The 22,844-nt window shown below is 49.1% G+C and overlaps 2 protein-coding genes and 1 non-coding gene across 3 annotated transcripts; 2 read left to right on the top strand and 1 right to left on the bottom strand.

Moving 5' to 3' along the window:
* Positions 1-260: 260 nt before the first annotated feature.
* On the bottom strand, positions 261-1,841 carry FAHD1 (fumarylacetoacetate hydrolase domain containing 1). Its single transcript, XM_037157216.2, has one exon. The coding sequence runs from the start codon at positions 1,632-1,634 to the stop codon at positions 969-971; it is 666 nt and encodes a 221-aa protein (XP_037013111.2). The 5' UTR covers positions 1,635-1,841; the 3' UTR covers positions 261-968.
* Positions 1,842-2,020: 179 nt separating this feature from the next.
* HAGH (hydroxyacylglutathione hydrolase) lies at positions 2,021-21,458 on the top strand. The gene is made up of 9 exons (XM_037157215.2): positions 2,021-2,132; positions 5,241-5,407; positions 5,919-5,983; positions 7,965-8,082; positions 8,950-9,058; positions 12,851-12,954; positions 13,248-13,349; positions 20,594-20,673; positions 21,153-21,458. Exons 1-9 carry the CDS (start codon positions 2,060-2,062, stop codon positions 21,250-21,252), a joined length of 918 nt encoding a protein of 305 aa, XP_037013110.2. The 5' UTR covers positions 2,021-2,059; the 3' UTR covers positions 21,253-21,458.
* On the top strand, positions 10,230-10,335 carry LOC119058286 (U6 spliceosomal RNA). The gene has a single exon (XR_005084221.2). It is a non-coding gene; the product is annotated as a U6 spliceosomal RNA (small nuclear RNA).
* Positions 21,459-22,844: the final 1,386 nt, after the last annotated feature.

Below are 22,844 nucleotides of genomic sequence, written 5' to 3'. Positions count from 1 at the left end.
AGTGAGCAACCTGGCCAGGGCTTGACTAGCCTTGTTTTTTAGAGGGGGAAGCAGGTGAAAGCAAAAGTAGCACTCCCAGGCCACTCAACTTCCCTAAAGCCTCCATATTTCTAGTCAGGACGTAGAGATGCTGACTAACTGTTAATAAGGCACAGTGCTCACCAGACCAAAGGTCAGAGACCAAGGTCTGAAGCCTCTTAATAAGGAAATATCCCTCCCAGCCACTATCAGGGGAGAAAAAAAAGCACACCTTTAGGCCACACAAAATACAGCATATTTATTTGTAAACAATTGTTTCAAAATTATCTCTTAAATTCAGAATCTATGAGCCAGGGTACAAACAAGTGAGGTCATCATTCATTGTTAACTGATTAAAGAAAATTTTAAATTAACTGATTATGGGGAGTAATGTTTTTCTACACATCGTAAGAATCACTTGGAGTGCTGGAGATTAATTCTGCTGGAGAATAATACAGTGCGCCTGGTATGGACTGGTAATTTGGAAATATCTTTTTAAAAGATCTCCAGATGATCACCGTGACCAAGGAACTATGGGACGCACTGATTTGAAGCACGCTTTGCAACGTCCTTTGCATATTTCAATTCTTGAACTACTGATCCCAGAATGACTCACAGAAAAATCTTAACCAGTTCAATTTTAGGAAGGGAATGTCTTCTGAACATTTGGTTTGATAAATTCTCTTCATTGGAGACATCACAAATACCTTATTCTGTTGGTTTCCTAGAAGAGAGAGACTCTCTCTCTCCTTTCCATTTCTGACACAGCTCTTCCAGGTTGTTTTTCTTGGAGTTTTCGTCTTTCCTGAGTTGAGGCATAGCAATCCGATCAAATCATCTTTAAAAATTGGTTTATTATTAAAGAATTGTCACTTTTAATAACCTTGGCTTGCTTCTGTCCAGCTCCCTTCTCTTCTGAAAACTAAGATGTTATGGTGTTTTGTGTAGAATCAATATTCTGGTCTTTCCACCTTAAATTTCATGCTGACAATGCCATGAATGCCAGCTTGGATCTCATCGTTTACTTTCACAGGGCCAACTCCCTTTGGCGTCCCGGTCAGGATAATATCTCCTTCTTCCAAGGCTATTATCCTAGAAACGTAGCTGATGATGTAGGGGATGGTAAAGATCATGGTGGATGTCTCACCCTCCTGCCGGAGTTCGCCATTGACCTTGAGCCACAGCTTCAGGTTGTGAGGGTCTGGGACCTTCTCCTTGGGTACGAATGCGCTGACAGGGCAGGAGGTTGTGAAGCTCTTGGCCAGAGTCCAAGGCAGCCCCTTCTTCTTGCACTCGTCCTGCACGTCCCTTGCGGTCATGTCTAGGCACAGGGCATAACCGGCCACATAGGCCATAGCCCCGGACTCCGGGACAGCGCTGCAGCGCTTGCCCATCACCACGCCCAGCTCGAGCTCGTGGTGCAGGTTCCGGGTGTAGGCTGGCATGAGAATGGGCGAGCCCTCGGGGACATAGGCGGTAGACGGTTTCAGAAAGAGCACTGGCTCGCTGAGCACCGCGCTCTGCATCTCCCTGACGTGGTCCGCGTAATTTCTGCCCACACACACGATGTTCTTTCCCCACTCCCAGAAGCGAGACAGCTGCCTGGAAGCCGCCATGCCTCTAGCCTAAGGCCCCAACAGTCACATAGATTGGGTCTGGGCTGATCTCCTGATGCCTACGGCTACCCGGAGAGGACGAATTACCTCAGAGCTCAATCCCGACCGCGACCGCAGGTTCCGCTTGTGCTTCCCACCGTGCGCCCCAGTCGCAGCGCTCGGCCTCCTGGGAGCTGCCCTCTGGTGGCTGCCGCTGGGCTGCCGGGCTCTGTCTAGGACGCCCGCCAGGTCCCCGGAAAGAGGCGGAGGCTCTAGTGTTGTTCTCCAGTTGCAGCCAATTCCCTGCTTCTAGCCTGCGGGGGAGGGGCGGGGGGAAAGGGGCACGGGTTTGGGCGCGAGCGCTGATTGGTGGGGAGGTGGGCGGGGAGGCTGGCGAGTGCCGCCCACCCGCGCCCTGCGGAGCCTCCGGTCCGCCTCCCCCTGTCATGGTGCTGGGCCCATTTCTGGGCTCTCGGAGTCTAACCGCACTGGGGGCTGCCTGCGCCCGCCGCGGCCTGGGTAAGTCTGCCGGGGGTGGCCAGCGCCAGGGCAGAGCTAAGAGCGACAGGGCCCCGGGGGCGGGGACCGGCTGGGTGCCTGACTCCTGCCGAATGTCGCAGCCAGGTGAGGGCAGTTAGGCCAGCCGCGCTCCCCGAGACGTGCCAGAAGCGCCGGCGCCCCGCAGTCGGGCGTTGGGCACGGACGCAGCCCGCCCGCCCGCTTGGGTGTGTCGGCGGGGAATCAACTGGCCGCGGAGACTGACGCCGCTTGTTGTCGACGTAGGATTTCCCCCCCTCGCTGGCTGCAGCGTGCGGGTAGTGGTGGAGGAAGGCTGCACCGCAGTTGGGTCGGATTTTGAGAGGGGTGAGCGCAGGGTACCTGGTCAGCTGGGTTTGCTGAAGGGTTTATGCTAAGTGATCACACGGCTCCCCGGCGCTCCGACCGGCCTCCCTGCTGGGGGGGGGGCGGTTTCCCCACATAGTTCCCCCCCTTCACCCTATCCCGAAACTCCGTATTTCCAGTGCCCAGGTGTGATGTCACTGCTTAGAGCCAGAGGAACGCTATGTATATTCTCCACAAATTAAATCACATCTTTCCATCTCGAGCTTTGGCTGACAAGAACCCGGGACACGGATTCTGAAGTGATATTAAAGGGGAGAACCCTGGAGCAATGCTTGGATTCCAACAAGACTGGGTCCTGTGATCCGTGGGGCCCTGGCCCTCCCTGGCTGTCATTTCATTGGTGCCTCTGAAATGAGAGGCGTTGGGCAAACTGGCCTCCAAGGCTGGGCTCTTCCGCTGTCAGATTAGAGTCCAACCTATTGCTTTGTTGGAATATTTTGACCTTTATTTTGAAATCTCCTTTTCTTTATTTCCTGATATTTTATCTGGCCGATGTAGCAATAGGGGCACTAGGTTAACCCCAGCCTCTAGGACCCGGTTAACAGCTAAATGGTGGGAGGGCACCAGGCAGGCAGATTGAACAAGCAGTGAAGCCACCCTTGGCCGTTTCCAAATCCCACTGAAAGCAGTCAAGGTTCTGGAGTGGGTAAAGTGTCACCATTACTAAGGAAAGAGCCTATTTTTTCCATTTAAGAAAACTCATCAAAGTGTCAGAGCTAAGAGTTTTTGTGTCAGAAGTCGGACAGATAGTGTAAGTGGGACTTTGGGAATTGCCAGAAGTGCCATACGCTGTAGGTCTGTGCCCTCTGATTACACAGAAGATCACATTTGCAAACCAGTGAGCTAGGGGCGTTTCTCAGGCTGTGGCAGGCCAGGTGACACAATTTTTGGCAAAGGAATAAGGTTTCTGGTGGTGACTGCACCAGATGAATTCTTTCCGTAGAGATAGCAGCATCTTCTCCAGGTTCCCAGGAGCCAATTGAATAATGTTTCCTTCACTTGGGCAGTGTAGATAATGTTCTATGGGAAATACATAAACAGGGCCCCCTTTTGAGGGGGATGCTTCCAGATGTGGAGTTTCGTTTTTAGCTCTCCTCCCACCCCCATCCCTAGTACACACACTGCTCTGTGTAGTAGAGCTCTCAGGCTCCGATAGCACTGGGGCTCAGGGAAGGTGGAAGGAACGTCAGAGACTTAACCTTACAAAAATGTTTGTTCTGCTATGCATGAGGAAAAGGCCTGGAAAATGCCCAGCTGGCTGTCAAAGGAAAGGACATCTGTGTGTGATCATTAAAGCTGCAGTTCAGGCATTTTCCCTGGCCATGGCGTATACCGTTGAATCTGCTTTTATTTTACTTTTTTAAAAAAATCTCTCTTTTTTTGAAGATTTTATTTACTTATTTTTAGAAAGAGGGAGAAAGGGCGAGAAACATCAATGTGTGGTCGCCTCTCCCATACCTTCTACTGGGGACCTGGCCCACAACCCAGGCTTGTGCCCTGACTGGGAATTGAACCAGTGACCCTCCGGTTCACAGGCGGGCACTCAGTCTGCCAAGCCACACCAGCCAGGGCTGAATCTGCTTTTAGACGGCCCCTGGAGACATGGCTGGTCTGTCTTTCAGTCAGTTGGTGCTTCCTGCTTTCTGGATCTTGTTAGGGAGAGGTCCCCATCCCAGCACCGACCCCAGAATTTCATGGACGCCTTCTGTCACCTCTGTTGTGCAGTTTTTTTGTTTTTCAAATTTTTTATTTATTTATCTTTAGAGGGGAAGGGAAGGAGAGAAGGAGAGAAATATCAATGGATGGTTGCCTCTCATGCGTCCCCTGCTGGGAACTGGCCTTTAACCCAAGCATGTGCCCTGACTGAGAATCGAACCGCGACACTTGTTGTGCAGTTTTAATCCCTTTCATACTAATACTTAAAGTATTATTGGGGCCTCTGCGAATTTTTAGATTGAATAGTAATAAGAGTTGCATTGTTGAAAATACCCCGGCACCTGTCTGCTGTCTAGAAGATGCTTTGGCCCTTCAGTCTCTCCCGCCGTCCCGGCAGACTCCTCTGGCTCAGTTGGATGCTGAGTCTATATCCTGGGCACCCAAATCTGGAGCACTTATGGCCAACGCTCCGTTTCTCACGCCCTGTCGGTCTTTGTGCATGCTCCAAGTTTCTAGTTCCTGCCGTATTGTTTTCTTTTCTGGCTGGAGGCCTAAGAAGGGCTGCAAGTAGCTCCAGGTGACTGGGCTGCATTAGCTGGAGAGGCAGCGATGTGCTGTGGGTAAGAAATAGCCCAGCTTGGCACTTTCACTTTGGGTTTCTTCTTTTCATGGTCTTCTCTGAATCAGGCATAAACAACTAGAACTGACAATAGTGTGCATGCTGATTGTTTGAATTACAGCCACAGGCTGGTCTTTCTATCCCTTTAGAACTCTTGAAAAAGAAAATAAGTATTATAAATCCTAAAGAGCTGATTTCCTTGAATACAAACATGAACCATGTTCTAGATTTTCCTTATCGATGTGGTTAAATGAGAATATCTTCTTCTCTATCAAAGAAATATAAAAAATCCTGCACTGCGAGCCTCATGCTTGGATGTTTGCCCCATGTCAGTCCTGGATGTCAAGTCCCCAGGATGCCCCTACTGCTGGGTCATTGAGGACTTGTTTTGAGTCTATGATTGATGTGGCCTCATGTGGATGCTGACCAAAACTGCACTCTGTCTTCAGCCCTGCTAGGAGTCCTCTGTCACACGGATTTGAGGAAGAGCTTGACTGTGGAACAGACCGCCATGAAGGTTGAGGTACTACCAGCTCTGACGGACAACTACATGTACCTGATCATCGATGACGACACCAAGGAGGCCGCCATCGTGGACCCAGTGCAACCCCAGAAGGTGAGAGGTGTGTCCCCAGCACCAGTTCTTTTTCCCCATGGGTTTGATAACTGCAGTGCTCTTGCAACTTGGCTGAAGCTAACTATTAATTAATCCATTAATTTTTAACAATTTAACTCATGCCCAGCCAATGCTGTTGGGGGCAAAGGGCCCATGAAAGGGGTAGGAGTGACCAGGGGCTTTGGCATAGAAAGAAAGGAAAGGGCTTGTCTGCAAAGTCCCTGGGCAGAGAAGCAGGTGGTGTCCTTGCACTGTCCACCCTCCCTTCAGGCTTTGGGCCAGAGGGGTGTAGAGAGGTTGTGGGGGATACTGAGCTACCAAGCGGATTAAAAGAGATAAAGGCCACCTTCACCCTGCTCTACTGAAGTTAGGTTGAGTTGGCAGGGTCAGGACCGGACCTGGCCATTCCTGGTACACCCTGGGTTCCGCCGGGCACACCCACCTTGCAGGCCGCTGAGCCAGCACTGGGAGTGTGATGGTGGCCTCTGTCCTGCCTCACATTTGGTTGCAGGTTGTAGAAATGGTGAAAAAGCACGGTGTGAAGCTGACTACACTGCTCACCACCCACCACCATTGGTAAGCCCTCCTCCCCAGAAGCCGAGCTCCCTCTAGGGCAGCAGAGCTGATTGGGCCTGACGGCTCCGTGCCAGGCACACCCTGCGGGTGGAGTCAGGTGGGTTCTCACAGGCTGCCTGGGCCCTCCTGCAGCTGGCAGCTGGGTCGCTTGTGCCCCACAGCTGTGACCACTGTGCTACGGAGGCTCTGCCTCCAGTGGGATTCTGAAAAGGCTTCAGGTGTCAGCCTCCACGCTGCTGCCTCATTCCCTGGGCCCTTGATGGGTCTGGTAACTTAGGGGCTTCGGGGGGATGCTGTGCTGGGGGCCCTTCCGCCCTGCGAGGACCCCAGCAGTGTCTTCGAAAGCCCTGTGTTTGTGAGATGGGATGTTGGCCTCAATGTTGGGGAAGAAACTAGACTAGACATTAGTGTTTTTAAAAATCAGCAGCCATATTTGGAGAGGTTGTGGAGGGGGTTTTTTTTGCTTGTTTTGTTTTTTCTTTTAATTAATAAAAAGGCTAAATGGTGAAAAAGCACTAGGACTAGAACTCTGTCCAAGGTCTTTCTTTTGGATTTTTTGAAACTTCTGAGGCTCTTCAAAGCTAAAAAAAAAAAAATGTTTATTTGGCTCTGAACTTTCTTTTCCAAATCACTGCTTGCGGGCAGCTGATGCCTTCACACGGACCCGTCCCCACAGCAGGCTGTAAGTCAGGCTGCAGGCGCTCCACTTCACTGGCTCCCTCCCCCCAGTAACACAGTGAGGCCTTGCCCTTACCGGCACAGCTCCGTAGGCTGTGTTGTCCTGCAGAGCAAGAGGTCTCCAGTTCGATTCCCAGTCAGGGCACCTGCCTGGGTTGCAGGTGTGGTCCCCGGTTGGTGTGTGTGTGAGAGAAAACTGACTGATGTTTCTCTGACACATCAGTGTTTCTTTCCTTCTCTTTCTTCCTCCCTTCACTTCTTTATGAAAATAAATAAAATCTTTTAAAAAATACAAGTGAATAAAATGAGGCCTTTCACCTGTAGTGTTGAATGGATGTGGTTTGGCCAACATTTGTTAAATGGTAGAAATGTCTGTGTTGATGTAACTAAGTTGCTGAGTCTCTGGGATGTCAGGTGCTAATTCCTAAAGGGACGGAGTCTACAGCCCTGTCCATGGCCTGAACAAGAAAGCACAGCCACACTTTCCTCTGAAAAACTCAGGCCTCTTGGGCCTCCATGTAGATGCAGGAAGCCTCCTCCTTCCTCAGGTTTGCACAGTTTACTTTTCTCTCCTAAGAAACCCCCATGTCAGATGTTGCTTCTCTGGAGGGTTTTCTCAGGACCTCATGTTTATGCTAGAACACAGATCCTAAACCAGGCCCTAAACTGAGCTTTAGGGTGTGCCTCCTTCCCGCTTATGGGTGGTGGTGCTGAGTGGGCTGAGGGGCTGGCCCTCTGAGGGCAGGGAGGCGGAGGGCTGCCTCCCCTTATCTCGGGCCCTGCTGCTTCTGGGCGTATCAGAAGAGTCCGTAAGTGAATATGTAGTGAGGAGCAGATGTTCCCTCGTGACCAGAAAGCCCTGGCCTCGCCCTGGAGTGGCTGACAGTCGGGTGTTGGTGCGTTCCTCGCCCTGCCCTGCGACTGGCCCCTTAGAGCCAGGGAGCAGAGCTCTTCCCTGGACCCCTTTCTGAAGCGCTGCTGAGGCGGGGCCACGGAAAGAACCGGCTAGGGACAGGGTGTCGGAGGACATTCCTTTCGGTGGAGCCAGTTTCCTGTGTTGGAAGGTGCATTTCTATTTCTCAGAAACGTAACTAGGCAAATAAAAATTCTGTTTTGTAGTGAACATATAATACAATAGACAGACGATGTACAGAATTGTACACCTGAAACCTATATAATTTTATTAATCAGTATCACCCCAATAAATTGAATAAAAAGGAAAAATAATCCTATTTGGTCAGGGTTGACAAGCAAGCAGACCCCCATCATATTGGCAGTACCCCTAGGTCTTTTTGACTTCCAGGGACCATGCTGGTGGAAATGAGAAGCTGGTCAAGCTGGAGCCTGGACTGAAGGTGTACGGGGGCGATGACCGGATCGGGGCCCTGACTCACAAGGTCACACACCTGTCTACACTGCAGGTGAGGAGTGGACCCCAACAGAAAGGGACACCAGGCCCTAGAGCCTAGGGCTGTCCCCTCCATTATTCTAGGGACCTAGAGGGGCACATAAGGGCTCGGGCTCTGGACTTAGCCTGACCAGTGGGTGGGTGGAGGGCCTCTTGGGGCTGCCCAGGCCTGGACACTTCCCTCTGTTGGAAGCATGACAAGCAAATCAGTGTGCAAATGGTGACTCAATGGGGGAAGAAGCTATAGATAACTGTGTAGAAATAATTGGGGAAATTTAAATACAGGCTCTGCATGGGATTATATTCTCATGCTGGTGCTAAATTTCTTGGATGTGATGATAGCAAGGTTATGTAGGAGGATGTTTTTTTCTTAGTAGATGCACCTGGACTATTTAGGGGCAGTTTGTCAGGATGTGTGTGACTTGAAATGCGTGTGTGTGGAGAGAGCATATACCACAGATGGAACTGTCAGCATTTGGTGACTCAGGTAAAGGTCATGTGGATTTTCATCTTTATTTCAATTTTTTGTATCTTTGATATAACGAGGTGGAGGGAGAGGAAGACAGAAGAAAAACAGAAAAAAAGACCAAGTACCTAAGAAGTAAAACCATCTTTTCTAGCAAGACACCTAGTTCAGATTTGGCCCAATTTTGAGGGAAAAAACAAAATGAGCCCCTTTTGTTTTGCATGTCAGCAAATATCAGGTTCTAAAGTGATCCCTGCCCCTGGGGTCACACTCGAGGGCTATATCCCATGGTCCCCAGCAAGATCCATGTCTTCCTGTGTAGTGGGCCTGGGGTCTGAGGTGAGACCCTGTGGGACCAGCGGGCTGTGCACTTATGAGCCCTAAGAGCACACACCAGCATGTGCTTTGTTTCAGGTGGGGTCTCTCAATGTCAAGTGCCTGTCAACACCATGTCATACTTCTGGACACATCTGCTACTTTGTGAGCAAGCCTGGCAGTTCTGAGCCCCCTGCTGTGTTTACAGGTGAGGGTTCAGGTGTGTTTGCTGGAGGTTGGGCATTCTTTGCAATACCCTCTCGGCACAGAGGAGGAGAAGCAGAGCATTTCCTGCCTAAAACTATACAGGGCTGAGTGAGGAGGACCCCAGCCCTAGGGCCAAAGTCTGGGGCTTAGCTTCAAACACACTGGGGCATGGGCAGGCTGGGTAGACAGAGAGGAGAGTGGCTCCTGGCAAGGCTGGTCTTGTGCTTCCTTCTGACCACTGTCAGGTGCCCTGGGGACACTTTCCTTGAGAGACTGCATGGTGGGTGGGGGTGTAGCCCCAGCCCCTACTGCCTCCATCAGCTGCCAGGTGGGCAGGGCAGTGAGCCTCAGACCTGCCTCACGTGGGACTCACGTGCCCTTCTGAGTACTCCCATCGTGCATCCCTTCGTTGGCTGAGAGCCTCGCTGGGTGTGGCAAAGTCAATAGCAGCCCCTGGTCATGGTTTCCTACACAGAGCAACCCTGAGAGCAGCCGGCCTGGCAGCCCAGACAAGCTCAGGTGGTGCTGGATGAGTTCAGGTGGGAGCCACAGTCTGCAGTGGCTGTGGCCTGGAGTAAGGTTTGTGAAGCATGGCCCAGCACTGGGCTGTGTGAGTGGCACTCAGTCAGGGCAGGCAGGCCTTGCCAGCAATTGGAGGTATTTTTCCTCTTTTGAGAGAAGAAAGAACATTGATGCTGGTTGGGGAACCTATGAAGTGGAATGGCCGTGCGGCAACCAGGGTGAGGAGAGCCAGTGGCCACGATGGGCAGGAATGGTTAAGACTGCCCAGCTGAGAGCAGGCTTGTTGGCCCCAGGGAGCCCCACTGCCGCCTTAACTTGTTTAGCGACTGTAAACAGCTTTTGAGCTCGGAGCCTTCCCGAAGTCTAAGTCACAATCATGATATTGTAGCTGCCGTGAGAGTTCGTTTAGAAATACAATGGCTGAATGTAAAGTGGGCTCCTGGCATGGCTCCTGCTATGGAAAAGGGGTGTTGAGGGGAAATGTGCATCGAGTCTGGGCTACAGTTTAGTCAATATCAACATGGGTGTGCAGGCTTGTAGTTTTGATAGATACACTGGGGGACACAGATGTTAAGGGAAATACTAGCCAAAGCAGGGTGCTTAGGCAGTCTTTGTAGCTTGTCTACAAACCCAAAATTATCTCCAGACCTGTGCTCGCTGCGGCAGCGCGCACGCTAACGCTGCGACAATGCAGAGAAGATTAGTGTGGCCCTGTGCAGGGATGACACGCAAATTTGTGAAGCGTTCTGTATTTTTTAAAAATTATCTCCAGGTATAAAATTTTTCTGTGGTTTTTAAAATATATATACAGCTGCTTTCAGTATCTTTACTGCAGTGATGGGGGTTTGGGGCTGTGGATCAGGTTGCAGGTCCCTGGGCACACCACGGCAGCCCCGGCCTCATAATGGGTGAAGTCTGATGGTGGTGCAGAGTAGGGAAATTGGCCTACGCACCACGTGTATGCTGCCCTGAAGTGGTTTTCCCTGTGGGTGCTGTGGAAGCAAAATGTTCCCCACTGAGTGGGTGGGCCTGAGGATGAAGGGGGGGTGCTGCTGGTGCCTGGGTTGGCAAACCCTCAGCACATCGCACTCCTGTCCCTACTGGACTTCGGTCTGCTTATCTGCTGGCTGCTAAGGCAGTGCCTCTCAGGGTTGTCAAGACCTGGGGGGTGGGTCCCTGGGGACTGTGCTGCTAGAAGCTGAGTCCCACTTTGCAAGGTGTGGAGGGCTGACTGCTGCAGATACAGACCTGAACTATGTCCTGCATGAGTCATTACTGCTGTCTGTGTGACAGCAGCTGGCAGGGAGGATACTGTCTTATTGACGACTTTAATCATAACTACGTGAAAAGTCATAGTGTCCTCAGTGGGGAAGCTAAGGGGTCTGGGGCATCTACAGTGAGGACTAGTGGTGTGGGAAGTAGGACGGCCCAGCAGGGCCCCAGTTGGCCTGTGTGTACAGCAAAGTGGCCTGCAGCATCCAAAGGCGGGAGTATTGATGGCCCCAGGCTCAGGCCCAGGTCCGAGTGACCCAAGGCCATGCTTCTTCCCTGAGATGTAATCAGAGGAGGTGACAGTGCAGAGAAGGGTGTGGCTTTGGCCCTGGGATGTGGTGGGCAGGACTGAGCCCCGACAGGTCTGGGGAGGAAGTGGGGAAGGCGATCTAGGGACAGGCCCGGTTGAGGGAGCAGGGTACTGCCATGTTGGCCAGTGGGGCATTTGCACCTGAAGGGTTCGGGTAGTCTGGGACCTTAGGTCTTGGACCCCAGCTCATGGCAATGAGTGCCAAGGCTACAGGAACAGCTCAGTTGCCCGGGGAAGGAGGCCGTGTTAGGTGCTAGAACCATGGCTAGCTCCACAGGACTTCGGGGTAGAGGGGCGGCCTGCTGGAGAGCTGGGCCTGTTGGAGAGGTGGTATGCCCCCTGGCACTCATGGCAGCTGGCGGTAGAGTGTGAGAGAGAGACAACAAAGGCCAGGGTGCAGAACAGTGGTCCTGGCTGCCAGGGAGGGACACAGAGGCCCCAGGTCGCTTAGTGTCCTCGCTGCCGTGATGCAACCCTATGAGGACCTGGCTCCCTTGGCCCCAGCAGCAGAAGGCCCATGAAGTTCCTGGGTGTGCAGACAGCAGGTGCTGCCATCCCTGGACGGGGCCCTCTGCCTGAGTGGCTGGCTTTCTTCTGGGTCTCGTTGGCCTCTCGCCAGTCCCCAGACTCAAATTGCAGGGCCCTTGACCTATGTGCTGAGGCTTTGCTTATAGGCTACCCCCTACCTCACTCCATAGTTGTTTTTTTTTCTGAGGGGAAGCCTTGGCTTTTGCTGTGTGGGATGGGGAGGAGGGTTCACAAGTGCTGATGGAAGAGGGATGTTGCTCAGTGTTTGAGGGGTCCCAGGCCCTCCTCATATAAAGGGGCTGGACCCCACCCAGCTGGTGTAGCTCAGTGGATCGAGTGCAGGCCTGGGTTGCAAGCCAGTTCCCTGCAGGCCAGTTCCCAGCAGGGGACGCACTAGAGACAACCACACATTGTTTCTCTCCCTCTCTCCTTCCCCTCTAAAGATAGATAATAAATAAATAAATAAATAAATAAATAAATAAATAAAATAAAGGGGCTGGAGAACAAGTGTCTGTGGGCTTCCACTTGGCATGGAGCTGGTTCTCAGGAGAGGGAAGCAGCAGTGTGCGGAGACCTGGTGGGTGTCAGGCAGAGAGGACACTGTCTAAGGGTCGGAGGCAGGAAGGAGTGATCTGCAGTGGCAGGTTTGCATCTTGAGGGCCCTCGTGGTCTGTGGTCCCTTATGAGGGGCTTCCGGAGTGCCCCATGGGGCTGGTGAGATCATGGAGGGTGTTACAGGATGGCCCTGGATGCCGGGGATAAGGGAAGATGCAGGGAGGCCTGGCCTGAGAGGGGGCTGCTGGGCAGGTGTGGGGATCTTGTCACTACAGCTGATGGGACTGGGCAATGAAGGGAGGAGTCAGTGTGACTCTAAGGTTTGGGTTTGAGCAGCTGTTTGGAGGCTGGGGGTACCAGTGGGTGAAACTTCAGTGGGAAGTTCTGGGGTAGGTAAGAACCAAGAGCTGTGGGCTCTCTTTGGGCCCTGTCAGCTACCTAGGTGGTGGGTACATCTGAGGCTGGGCCCCAGTCAGCCCCAGGGACAAGGGGAAGCCTTGGCCCACAGGTGGTGGGTGGTCAGCATTATCCAGTAGTGAACCATCAGCCTCTCGAGGGGGTGTGTCTTACTGGTGGCCTCACTGCTCCGTGGCTGTTTGCTTTCAGGTGACACCTTGTTTGTGGCCGGCTGTGGGAAGTTCTATGAAGGGACAGCGGATGAGATGTACAGAGCCCTGCTCGAGGTCCTGGGCCGGCTCCCTCCTGACACAGTAGGCAGAGCCCTTCTCGAGCTCCCTGGCTGCCCTCCTACTCTGTCCCCTTGCCTTCTGTCCCACCTGCCCCCCCTCTGGTGGTTACCCCTATTTGTGGGGAGGGCAGAACTGTGAGTTTTCTGTCAATGTACTTCTTATTGTTTCATATACATGCAAGGAGTGTCTTGTCCTAAGGCACGTCTCCCTGGGTGTCACTGGTCCAGCCCAGGGCCCTTGAGGCCCGTCTCTGAGGAGTTTGAGGAGGGATTAATAAGTCTCTTCAGAGCTCATGGGTTTGGCTTTTTCCTCAGAGAGTGTACTGTGGCCATGAATATACCATCAACAATCTCAAGTTTGCTCGCCACGTGGAGCCCAGCAACACTGCCATTCAGGAGAAACTGGCCTGGGCCAAGGTGAGTGGGATGTGCCATGGGGCATGTCCTGTGGGTCAGTCACTGTGAAGTGACTTCCTGGGACCATGGAGGACCTGGTTTGCTGGCACTCAAGGCATCATTTCTAGAGCGGGCAGCAAGTGCTGCGCAGGGCCATAAACGAGCTAACATTTAGACCTCCCAAAGTTTGTGCGGGAGCCAGGTGGCTGTCAGACCCTTTCGGCTTCAGTGGGTCTGGGCCGGGCCTAGGAGTGTGTTTCCAGCAAGTGCCCCTGCAGGCCGAACTGGCAGATCCCCAGGCACTGCCCGTGCCCTGAGCCGCAGGTGGGACTGTGTGGCAGCAGTTTCACTCTGGAGGCCATTTGTCATTTATTTCAGCGATGGCTCCAAACTTGCTCCTTTGCTCAGCCCAGGGCTTAACACACCTGAAGGTGTGTTCGGTGAGGGGTTTGGAGACAGCTGCAGGTGCCCTGGGCAGGCAGAGAGGTTCCCCTGGACTGCAGGCGTCTGTCTTCCCACTTCAGTCATGAGAAACGGTGGCAGGGAGGAACACACAGACCTGGGGGGCCGGGGGGCCGGGCGGGCTCCCCTCTGCTGACTTACAGCTACCTCACACGGGTTATTTTCTTTTCGATGAATTCGCTGATTTCGTTGAGCATCCTTATCAGTTTTTTGAGGGTGGACTTATAATACCTATAAAAATTCAAATACTGTCATGATCAGTTGATAAATAGCCCATTTTTTAACACTGCTCATGTATGAGTACTTAGTATAAAAAGCTGATGCTATAAATAGTCATACATACTGCTTTGTGGCTTTCTTTTCACTTCATATTTGGTCCTAGTGCTCTTTCTGTAGCAGTTTACTTATTGAACTCATGCTTTTCATGGGTATCTGCTTTTTAAAAACTCAATTTTATTAAGTATTATTTACATACAATGAAAAGTACCCAAGCGAGCATTGTACAGTTCATGCATTTTGACCATGTATGTACCCGTGTAACCCCCAACACGATCACGATAAAAAACATTCACACCGTCCCAAAGGTTTCCTCCCCTTCCCATTCAGCGTCCTTCCCATCCAGCTGCTGGTCTGTTTTCCATCACTGCAGATTTACTGTTTCCCAGACCTTCATACAACGTTACTCTGATGTGTCTGGCACTTTTCCTCAGTTTGAAGATTCATTCATTTTTCATTTTTGAGTAATATCTCTCATGGATATACTACAACTAGTTTATCCACTCATCTGTAGATGCAGGGGTTTCCAGCCTTTCCTTGTTGTAAATAAAGTTGCTACAAACCTTTGTGTGCAAGTCCGTGTGTGGACACATGTGGGCGTACCTAAGAGTAAAATTGCTGGGTTGTGTGGTAAGTGTGTGTTTAATTTCGAAGAAACCACCAAACCATTTTCCAGTCGGTTGTACCATGTTGCATTTTCCCCCAGCAATGCATAAACATGCCACTGGCTCCATATGCCCACCAGCATTTGGTGTTGTTGATCTTTTTAATTTTAGCCATTTAATAGTATGTGGTGGTATCTCCTGGTGGTTTTATCTGATGGCTAATGAAACTGTCTTTTCATGTGCTTATTGGTCTATATATGTCTCCCTTGCGAAGTGTATGTTCAAATCTTTTGTCTATTTAAAAAATTGGGTTGCCTTCTTACTGAGTTGTAATAATTCCTTGTATATTCTGGGAATAAGTCTCTGTTGGATATAGATACCAAATATTTTCTCCCAGTTTGTGGCCTGCCTTTTCATTTTATTAACAGTATCTTTCAAAGAATAAATGTTTATACTTTTGTTGAAGCTCAGTCTATTAATTTTTTAATGTTTCTGGTGTCCTATCTAAAACAATCTTTGCATACCTCTACATCACGGACTTCTGTTTTCTCCCGGAAGTTGTACAGTTCTATCTTTTATGTTCATATAAATTTATCCATAGGTCAATGATCCATTTCAGGTTAATGTTTTGTTTATGGTATAAGGTAAGGGTAGAAGTTCACTGTTTTTGCATATTGACATTCAATTGCTCAGCACCATTTGTTGAAAAGACTGTCCTTTCCTCAGTGGACTACCTTGGCATCTTTGCTGAATAAAATGGACCCTGTAGAAATCTCCTTCTGCACCCTATTCTGTTCCATTGATCTGTATGACTTACCCTTGCATCAGTAATACTGTCTTGATTACTATAGCTTTTGGTAAGTCTGGAAATCAGATAGTATAAATCTTCTAACTTTATTCTTTTTTAAAATGGATTTTGGCTCTTCTAAACCTTTTGCATTTTTGTGTAAATTTTAGGATCATCTTTTAACTTCCGCAAAAAAGTCAGCTTGACTTTTGATTTGGACTACGTTATAACAAAAGATTTGGACAGAATTCAGGTCTTAACAATACTGATTCTTGCCCTGACCAGTGTGTCTCAGTTGGGTGGGCGTCATCCCACAGCAGAAGGTCGCCGATTCCATTCCCAGTCAGGGCACATGCCTGTGTTGCAGGTTTAGTCAAGAGGCAACCAAGATGTTTCTCTCCTTTTCTTCCACCCTTCCCCTCTCTCTAAAAATAAATAAACATAATATTTTAAAATTTTTTGAGTCTTTCCATGAACATGATACAGCTTCCCATTTATTGAGGTCCATTAGTTGTTTTTGGATTTTATTGTAAATGATTGTTCATAGACTTTAGAAATACAAGGTCCTCCTGTCCTTATAACTTTGCTAAACTCACTTATTCTAGCATCTTTTCTGTCAGTTCCTTAGCATACAATCATGTCAACAACTAGTAGAGATAGTTTTCTTCCTTTTGAATCTACATGCCTTTTATTATTTTTCCTGCCTTATTGTACCGGCTAACAAAAGTGGAGGGAGTGGACATATTTGGCTTGTTCTCAGTCTTAAGGACAAAGCATTCAGTTTTCACCACTAAATATGGCATTAGCTGTGTGTTTTTCATAAATCCTCTTCATCAGGCTGATGAAGTTTACTTATATTCCTGTTTTTTTTTAGAGTTTCTATCATGAGTTGGTGGTGAAGTTTGTCAAATAGTTTGTCTTCGTTTATTATATAATCACTTTTTTTCCCTCTTACTCTGTTAATGTGGTGGAGTAGATCAGTTGGTTTCAGGTGTAAAACCAGCCTTGCTTTCTGCATAAACCTTAGTCATAGTTTATTATTATCCTTTTCATATGTTGCTAGAGTCTATTTTTATGTTTCTGTCCTTAAGGAATTTTGGTCTGTAGTGTTATTTTCTTGCATCATCTTTGTCTTAATATCAAGGTAATACTGCCCTCATAAAATGAGAAAGTGTTTCCTCCTTCTAGTTTCTCTGAGTTTTCTATGATCATTGTTATTTCTTTCTTTAATGTTGGTTAAAATTCACCACTGAAGCCATGTGGATATTGAATTATTTTTTGTGGAAAGATATTTTTGGTTATGAATTAATTTTTTGTGTAGGGCTATTAGATTTTTATATCTTCCTGAGTTAGTTTTGTTAGCAACTTGTATGTTTCAAGAAATTTGTTCATTTCATCAAGGTTTTCAAATTTATTGCCAGGGTTTTCATACTGTTTGTTCCATTTTTAATATCAGCTTTGTTGAGGTTTAGTAAACGTGTAATAAATGCATCAGTTTAAAGTGAAGAACTGAGCGAACGTGGCAGACATGGATACCAGTGAAACAACTGCCACTACAGTTAGATCACAGAAAATTTCATCACCCTCAGATCTTCCTCATGCCTCTTTCTCACTGCCCTCACTCCAGAGGACTGCTGCCTTATTGTGGGCCACTAGAGGTTGGTTTGCATTCTCTAGTAGTGTTATATATAAATGGAACTGTACCATATGCAGAATGATTCTGAGATGAATTCGTGTTGTTGCATGTATCAGTAACATGAGTTCCTTTGTATTGCTAAATAGTATTCCACTGCTTGGATAGACCACATTTTGTCTGTCCATTCATCTACTGATAGATGTCTGTTTTGTTTCTAGTAATTGGCTGCTGCAAATAAAGTTGCTATGAACTTTTCCGGACGAGTCTTTGTGTGACATGTTTTGATTTCTCTTGAGTAAATACCTAGGAGTGAAATGGCTGGGGTGGATTAGGTATATATTTGACTTGTAAAGAAACTGTCAAAACTATTTTTGTAAGTATTTGTATTATGTTACATTTCTGCCAGCAAAGGATGAGAGTTACAGTTGTTCCACATCCTCACCAACACTCGCTGTTGTCAGTCTAACTAACCATCTTACCGGTTATGTAGTGGTGTTTCAGTGTGATTTTAAGTTGCATTTACCTAGTGCCCACTAATGCCGAGCATCATTTTATATGCTTGCTGGCCATCTTGTGAATGAAGTGTTTGTTCAAATCTCTTTGCTCATTTAAAACATTGGATTGTCTTCTTCTTACTGAATAATAAGATATCTTTAAAAAGTATGTTCCTGATACAAGTTTTGTCAGATACAGTGTGGTGAATAGTTTCTCCTGTTCTGTGGCTTGACTTTTATTTTCTCAACAATGTCTTTTGAAAAGCATTTTAAGTTCTGGTGAAGTCCAGCATATTAACTTTCTTTTATGGCTCATACTTTTAGTCACCTAACTAAGACATCTCTGCTTTTACCAAGGTCAGATTTTTCTCCTGTGTTGGTAGTTTGTGTCTTTTTTCCATTGTTGGTAATTTGTGTCTTTTTACCAATTTTGTTGATGTTTTTTATAAAGATTTTATTTATTTATTTGTAGAGAGAGGTGAAGGGAAGGATAAAGGGAGAGAAATATCAGTGTGTGGTTGCCTTTTGCACGCCCCCTACTGGGGACCTGGCCTGCAACCCAGGCATGTGCCCTGGCTGAGAATCAAACTGGTGACCCTTTGGTTCCCAGGCCCACACTCAAGTCACTGAGCTACACCAGCCAGGGAAATTTTGTTGATTTTTAATAAGAATGACTTTTGCCTCAATCTTCCTTGTTTGTTTTTCTACTGCACTGATTTCTGCTCTTCTTTATTAAAACTCCTTCCATCTACTTACTATGAATATACTTTGCCCTTTTTATAGATTCTTAATATGGAACCTGAGTTAATTGATTTTAGACATTTCTCCTTTTTATTTATTATCTTTATTGTATTTCTTCCACTATCATTTTCTCCTTTTCTAATATGAGCACTTAAAGCTAAAAACTTCCTTCCAAGCCCTGCTTTAGCAGCATCCACAAACTTTCAAATGTTGCATTTTCATTATCTTCAATTCAGAATATTTAGAAAATGTCCTTTGTGATTGCTTCTTTGACACATGGCTTGTAATGAATTGTTAAACTTTTTTAGCCTTTTAAACATTTATTGTGAGAATTTTAACACACATAAAAACATTGAAGGACTTCATAGTGAACGTTCGTATTCCTTACACCTGCTCTGCTGATGACATTTCACGGTGCTCATTTTATCGCTGCCTATCCATCCATCTCACTTTCAAACACACTAACGCGTGAATGTGACCCAGGTATCATTTTACCAACCCCACTGGGGAAGACACTTAGGGCTTCCAACTTTCTTGCTCTTGTGAATTGTGCTGCAGTGTCTACGTTTCTGCATCCTTCCCGCTTCCGTAGGAAAATCAGGGCTCGCCGACGCTCACTGCAATAGGTAATCCAAGAGGTTATGATGGTTCGCATGCCCCCAGTCCACTGTGTGAGAGCCTGTGTCAGAATCATCCTTAGAAGCGTTAACTTGTTTTCTTCCCTCACAGGAGATAGAATGAGACTTTTTAGGAGAAGTCAATGCTGGAGAAGCACAGAGGATACCATGAAACATTCTAAGCTCGTTTTTACCAGGAGGGAAAGAACAGAAATTAGCAGTAAACCTTCATCTTGACCTCCTGCCAGATTCCTACTGGATATACCTGTCACGGTTGAAGGATTCTTTTTCTTTTAAGGCTCTACTTATTTACTTATTTTTATTATTTTATTTATTGTATCTTTTCCATCACCGTTTATCCCCCATACCTTCCTCTGCCTTCACCCACCCCCTCCCTCCTGCCGTCATCGCATTGCTGTCCATGTCCATCTGTTGTTTTCTTTTTTGCCCCATCCCTCCGCCCCGTCTACCCCACTCAGCACTGTCACCTGCTGTCGTCTATTAGTCTGTCACTATTTTGCTTGTTAATTCAGTCCATTTAATTCCACATTTGTGTGAAATCATACAGTACTTGCCTTTTCTCTGACGGGCTTATTTTACTTAGCATAATGTTCTCCAGGTCCATCCATGCTTTGCAAGGGGTAAAATTTTCTTCTTTTTTATGACCAAGTAGTATTGCATTGTGTGAATGAACTGTAGCTGTTTCATCCATTCATCTGCTGATGGATACTTGGGCTGCTTCTGAATTTTGGCTATGGTAAATAGTGCTGCAGTGAACATAGGTGTGCATATATTCTTTCAAAGGAGCAGAAGGATTATTTGTTGGTGCCAGTGGTCACAGTGTTGGGGGTGGTAAGATCCAGAGCCTCAGGTCTGAGGCCCCTGGTGGTCAGGAAGCCTGGGCTTGGGTGTCAGCAGCTGTCCCAGCTCTGGCCCTGTGACCCTCTGGGTTAGCTATAGGCGGACGGGCAAGGGTTGCTAGGAGGGTGGAGACTGCCAGCTGTTAATTCTGACCTTCCCGTAGAGTTTCTGTAGAAGCTGACAGTTGGCCAAACAGCCTGGTTTGCATCTTCTCTCTGTTTGCCTTGGTCAGTGTTGGTCAGGGGCAAGATCATCCCGGCTGGAGGTGATAAGGTGCCCATCAAGGGCTCTTCCTGGGGGCTCCTCCCTTGGCAGCCATGTAGGGGAAGCCCTGCCTGAACACCTCACGAAGAGAACTCACCGCCCTCTGGGGTGGGCTGTCACCCCAGGGAGGGACGACGTTTGTCTTCTCACAGTTTTTCCCAGTAATGAGCTGTGCACGACGCGTGCACTGTGTTGGGAGTCGGCCAGTGGGCGTTTTCCTCTTTTCTGTGTTTTCTGCATTTTTGCTGTTTATTGCTTCTATAATGTAAAACATAAACTTCACATTAATGGAAAGGAAGCTCTGTGTCCCCCTCCGCCTCCAAGGCTGCGAGGGAAGGAGGACGAGTTGTTGGCGGCCACTGCAACTCCCACGTCTCCACGAGCAGGAAGGGCCTGACCTCACACCGACCTGAGTGCTCACTTTGCCTTCTCAGTCAGATGACGTTTTAAGATCATGAGAAGGTATTTTGGATTGAAGGCATTTAGAAGTTTCTGTATTAAAGTGATGCGTTTCTTTTGCAGGAGAAGTACAGTATTGGGGAACCCACAGTGCCGTCCATCATTGCAGAGGAGTTCACCTATAATCCATTCATGAGAGTGAGGTGAGGGCGCAGGCAGGGACCTGTGCTGTCCTTGGGCGTCTCGGCCTCTGCTTCACTCAAACACCGTGTCCACTCGCTGAAACTCCTTCTGGAGATCCCAAGTGGTGGAGGAAACTGCCCTGAAATCTTGACTAAGTATCCCCACAGAATCAGACATGTTTTCTTAAAGGTGGGAGCCGGGGCATGGCGGGAGGAGGAACACTTTCCTTGGTGCCCTAGCAAGGGCATGGGGGCAGGACCCATAGGTGGACAAGTGCATCCTTGGGGAGCCTCATGGTGCTGGGCAGTGCTGGACGCCAGCATGGGGTTGATGTCCCTGCTGTCTGGGCACCCACTGTTAGGAACACCCACGTTGGCCTTCTGCCGTTGCATTTTATTTTTAAGAATGCCCGGACTCCTCCAGGCTCGTTTTGTCCCCGGTGTCCTGGGAGGGCAGTAGGCGGGGCTTGTGGCCCGCAGCCTGATGCTTGGCTCTGCAGGGAGAAGACTGTGCAGCAGCACGCGGGCGAGGTGGACCCTGTCACCACCATGAGGGCCATCCGCAAAGAGAAGGACCATTTCAAGGTGCCCCGGGACTGAGGTGGCCGTGGGGCCTGGGGTGCCCGTGGCTGCTGACTTCAAGTGCATTTGGGTATTCAGGTGTTTTAGGTGAACTTCCTGCTGGGAGTGTAGGAAATTGAGTCTTGGTTTAATTTTAAATTAACTTCAGAGTCCTTTGCTTGTGTTATCAAATGTTTTAATGCATATTTATAAGAGAGGAATTTAGAAAGTATTTATCCCTGGAAGTTCTGCTTGCAGACTGTGTGTTCTCTAGCTTTTTTGTGGGCCCCTGCATGACACCCCAATGATACCTGTCCGTCTTTCTCCAGTCACGGCCAGCAGCCCCGTGCTCACTGGGACAGGGCACTTGGAAGGAGGTGCGCTCTCTTCCTTCTCCTCCCCCCCCTCCCTCCCCCTCCCTCCCCCAGCTTCTTCTAGAAGAAGTCATCCTCTCAAGGGTCCTGTGTCATCTTTACAGAGTCATCTCTGTTGATATAGTCGGGCCCTGAGCACCTACCTGGGCTGCGTCATAGATGCAGTGAGGTTAGAGGCTGGGGCGAGGCCCAGGGGCTTGGGCTGAGAACCCCTGGCATGAGGTACCTCCACGGCCCAAACTTCACTCACCCCAATCTCTGCAAAGGCTGGCCTGTCCGGGGGACGTTCCCAGGGACTATTGTGGGCAAAGGAGCCGATGGGAGGGACATCAGGGTGCCATCTGCGGTAGACAGTCACTGGGTGCCCACGTGGCTGTGGGACATGAATGTGGGCACCTTGCAGCCCTGCCCAAGGTCTGACCCACATGGGGCCGAGCAGGCAGAGGTTTCCAGGTCCCTCCTCCCAGTGGCAGTGTGGGAGAGCCTGAGGCTGAGCTCTCAGCGTGGGTGTCCCGACTCTGCAGCTGTACCCTCTGCTTTTGCCTGAGAAAACCAGAACTGCGGCCGTTCTGGGGAGCTGCCATGCCAGGTGTGGCTCCTTAGCTGCAATGCCGGGCTAGTCCTGGGCCCCGAGTACACTTGGGTGAGCTCTGCATGCACTGAGTCCCTTCCCAGGCAGAGAGGCGGGCTGTCCCAGCGCGGAGGAGCGGGAGGGGCAGCCATGGGACGTCCTGAGGGCACTCAGGGTATTTAGGTGGGAGGGGTGGGAATAGGATTCTGGCGGGTGGCCCAGACCCAGAGGACCACTGGTGGAAGAATGAAGGAGTGTTTGCTCCCCAATAACTTTTTCTGGATCTATAAGTGTCCTTCTGTGTGTGACATTTTCAGATTCGCTTCTATCTGTGACAAAAGAATAGTGCCAGGCACTGGCGTCTAGTCAGTCTTTCCTGTTGTGACGATGCCCGTGCAGACTGTGTGCTACCACCTCTCTTGGTACCACTTCTACTCCTTATCCCGGACAGCTGGTGATGAGGCCTGGCTGTCTATTACCACTCTCGTAGCGTCCTCACATCCCAAGGGCCATTTGTCCCCGTTCTTGGCTGAGCTTGGGGCGCACGCCACTCTGCAGTTGCCCGCGTGGGCCATGCTGCTGTGAGTGTAGGAACCCAGGGCATTTAAAACACACACGAAAATCACATAGAAACATTCTTGCCCAAAGACCAGACATTCTAGGTAAAGCCAAAGCTCCCTGACCAG

Source organism: Artibeus jamaicensis, unplaced genomic scaffold, assembly GCF_021234435.1.
Source record: "Artibeus jamaicensis isolate MK-2021 breed Jamaican fruit bat unplaced genomic scaffold, CSHL_Jam_final contig_700, whole genome shotgun sequence".
In the NCBI taxonomy this organism is placed as follows: domain Eukaryota; kingdom Metazoa; phylum Chordata; class Mammalia; order Chiroptera; family Phyllostomidae; genus Artibeus; species Artibeus jamaicensis.
This window is presented reverse-complemented; position numbering and strand designations above follow the sequence as displayed.

Coding starts and splice junctions, on each gene's coding strand:
- FAHD1 (XM_037157216.2), bottom strand. CDS start 1,634: ATGGCGGCTTCCAGGCAGCTGTCTCGCTTCTGGGAGTGGGGAAAGAAC.
- HAGH (XM_037157215.2), top strand. CDS start 2,060: ATGGTGCTGGGCCCATTTCTGGGCTCTCGGAGTCTAACCGCACTGGGG. Junction 5,984..7,964: donor CTCACCACCCACCACCATTG/GTAAGCCCTCCT, acceptor TTTGACTTCCAG/GGACCATGCTGGTGGAAATG. Junction 13,350..20,593: donor AGAAACTGGCCTGGGCCAAG/GTGAGTGGGATG, acceptor TTTCTTTTGCAG/GAGAAGTACAGTATTGGGGA.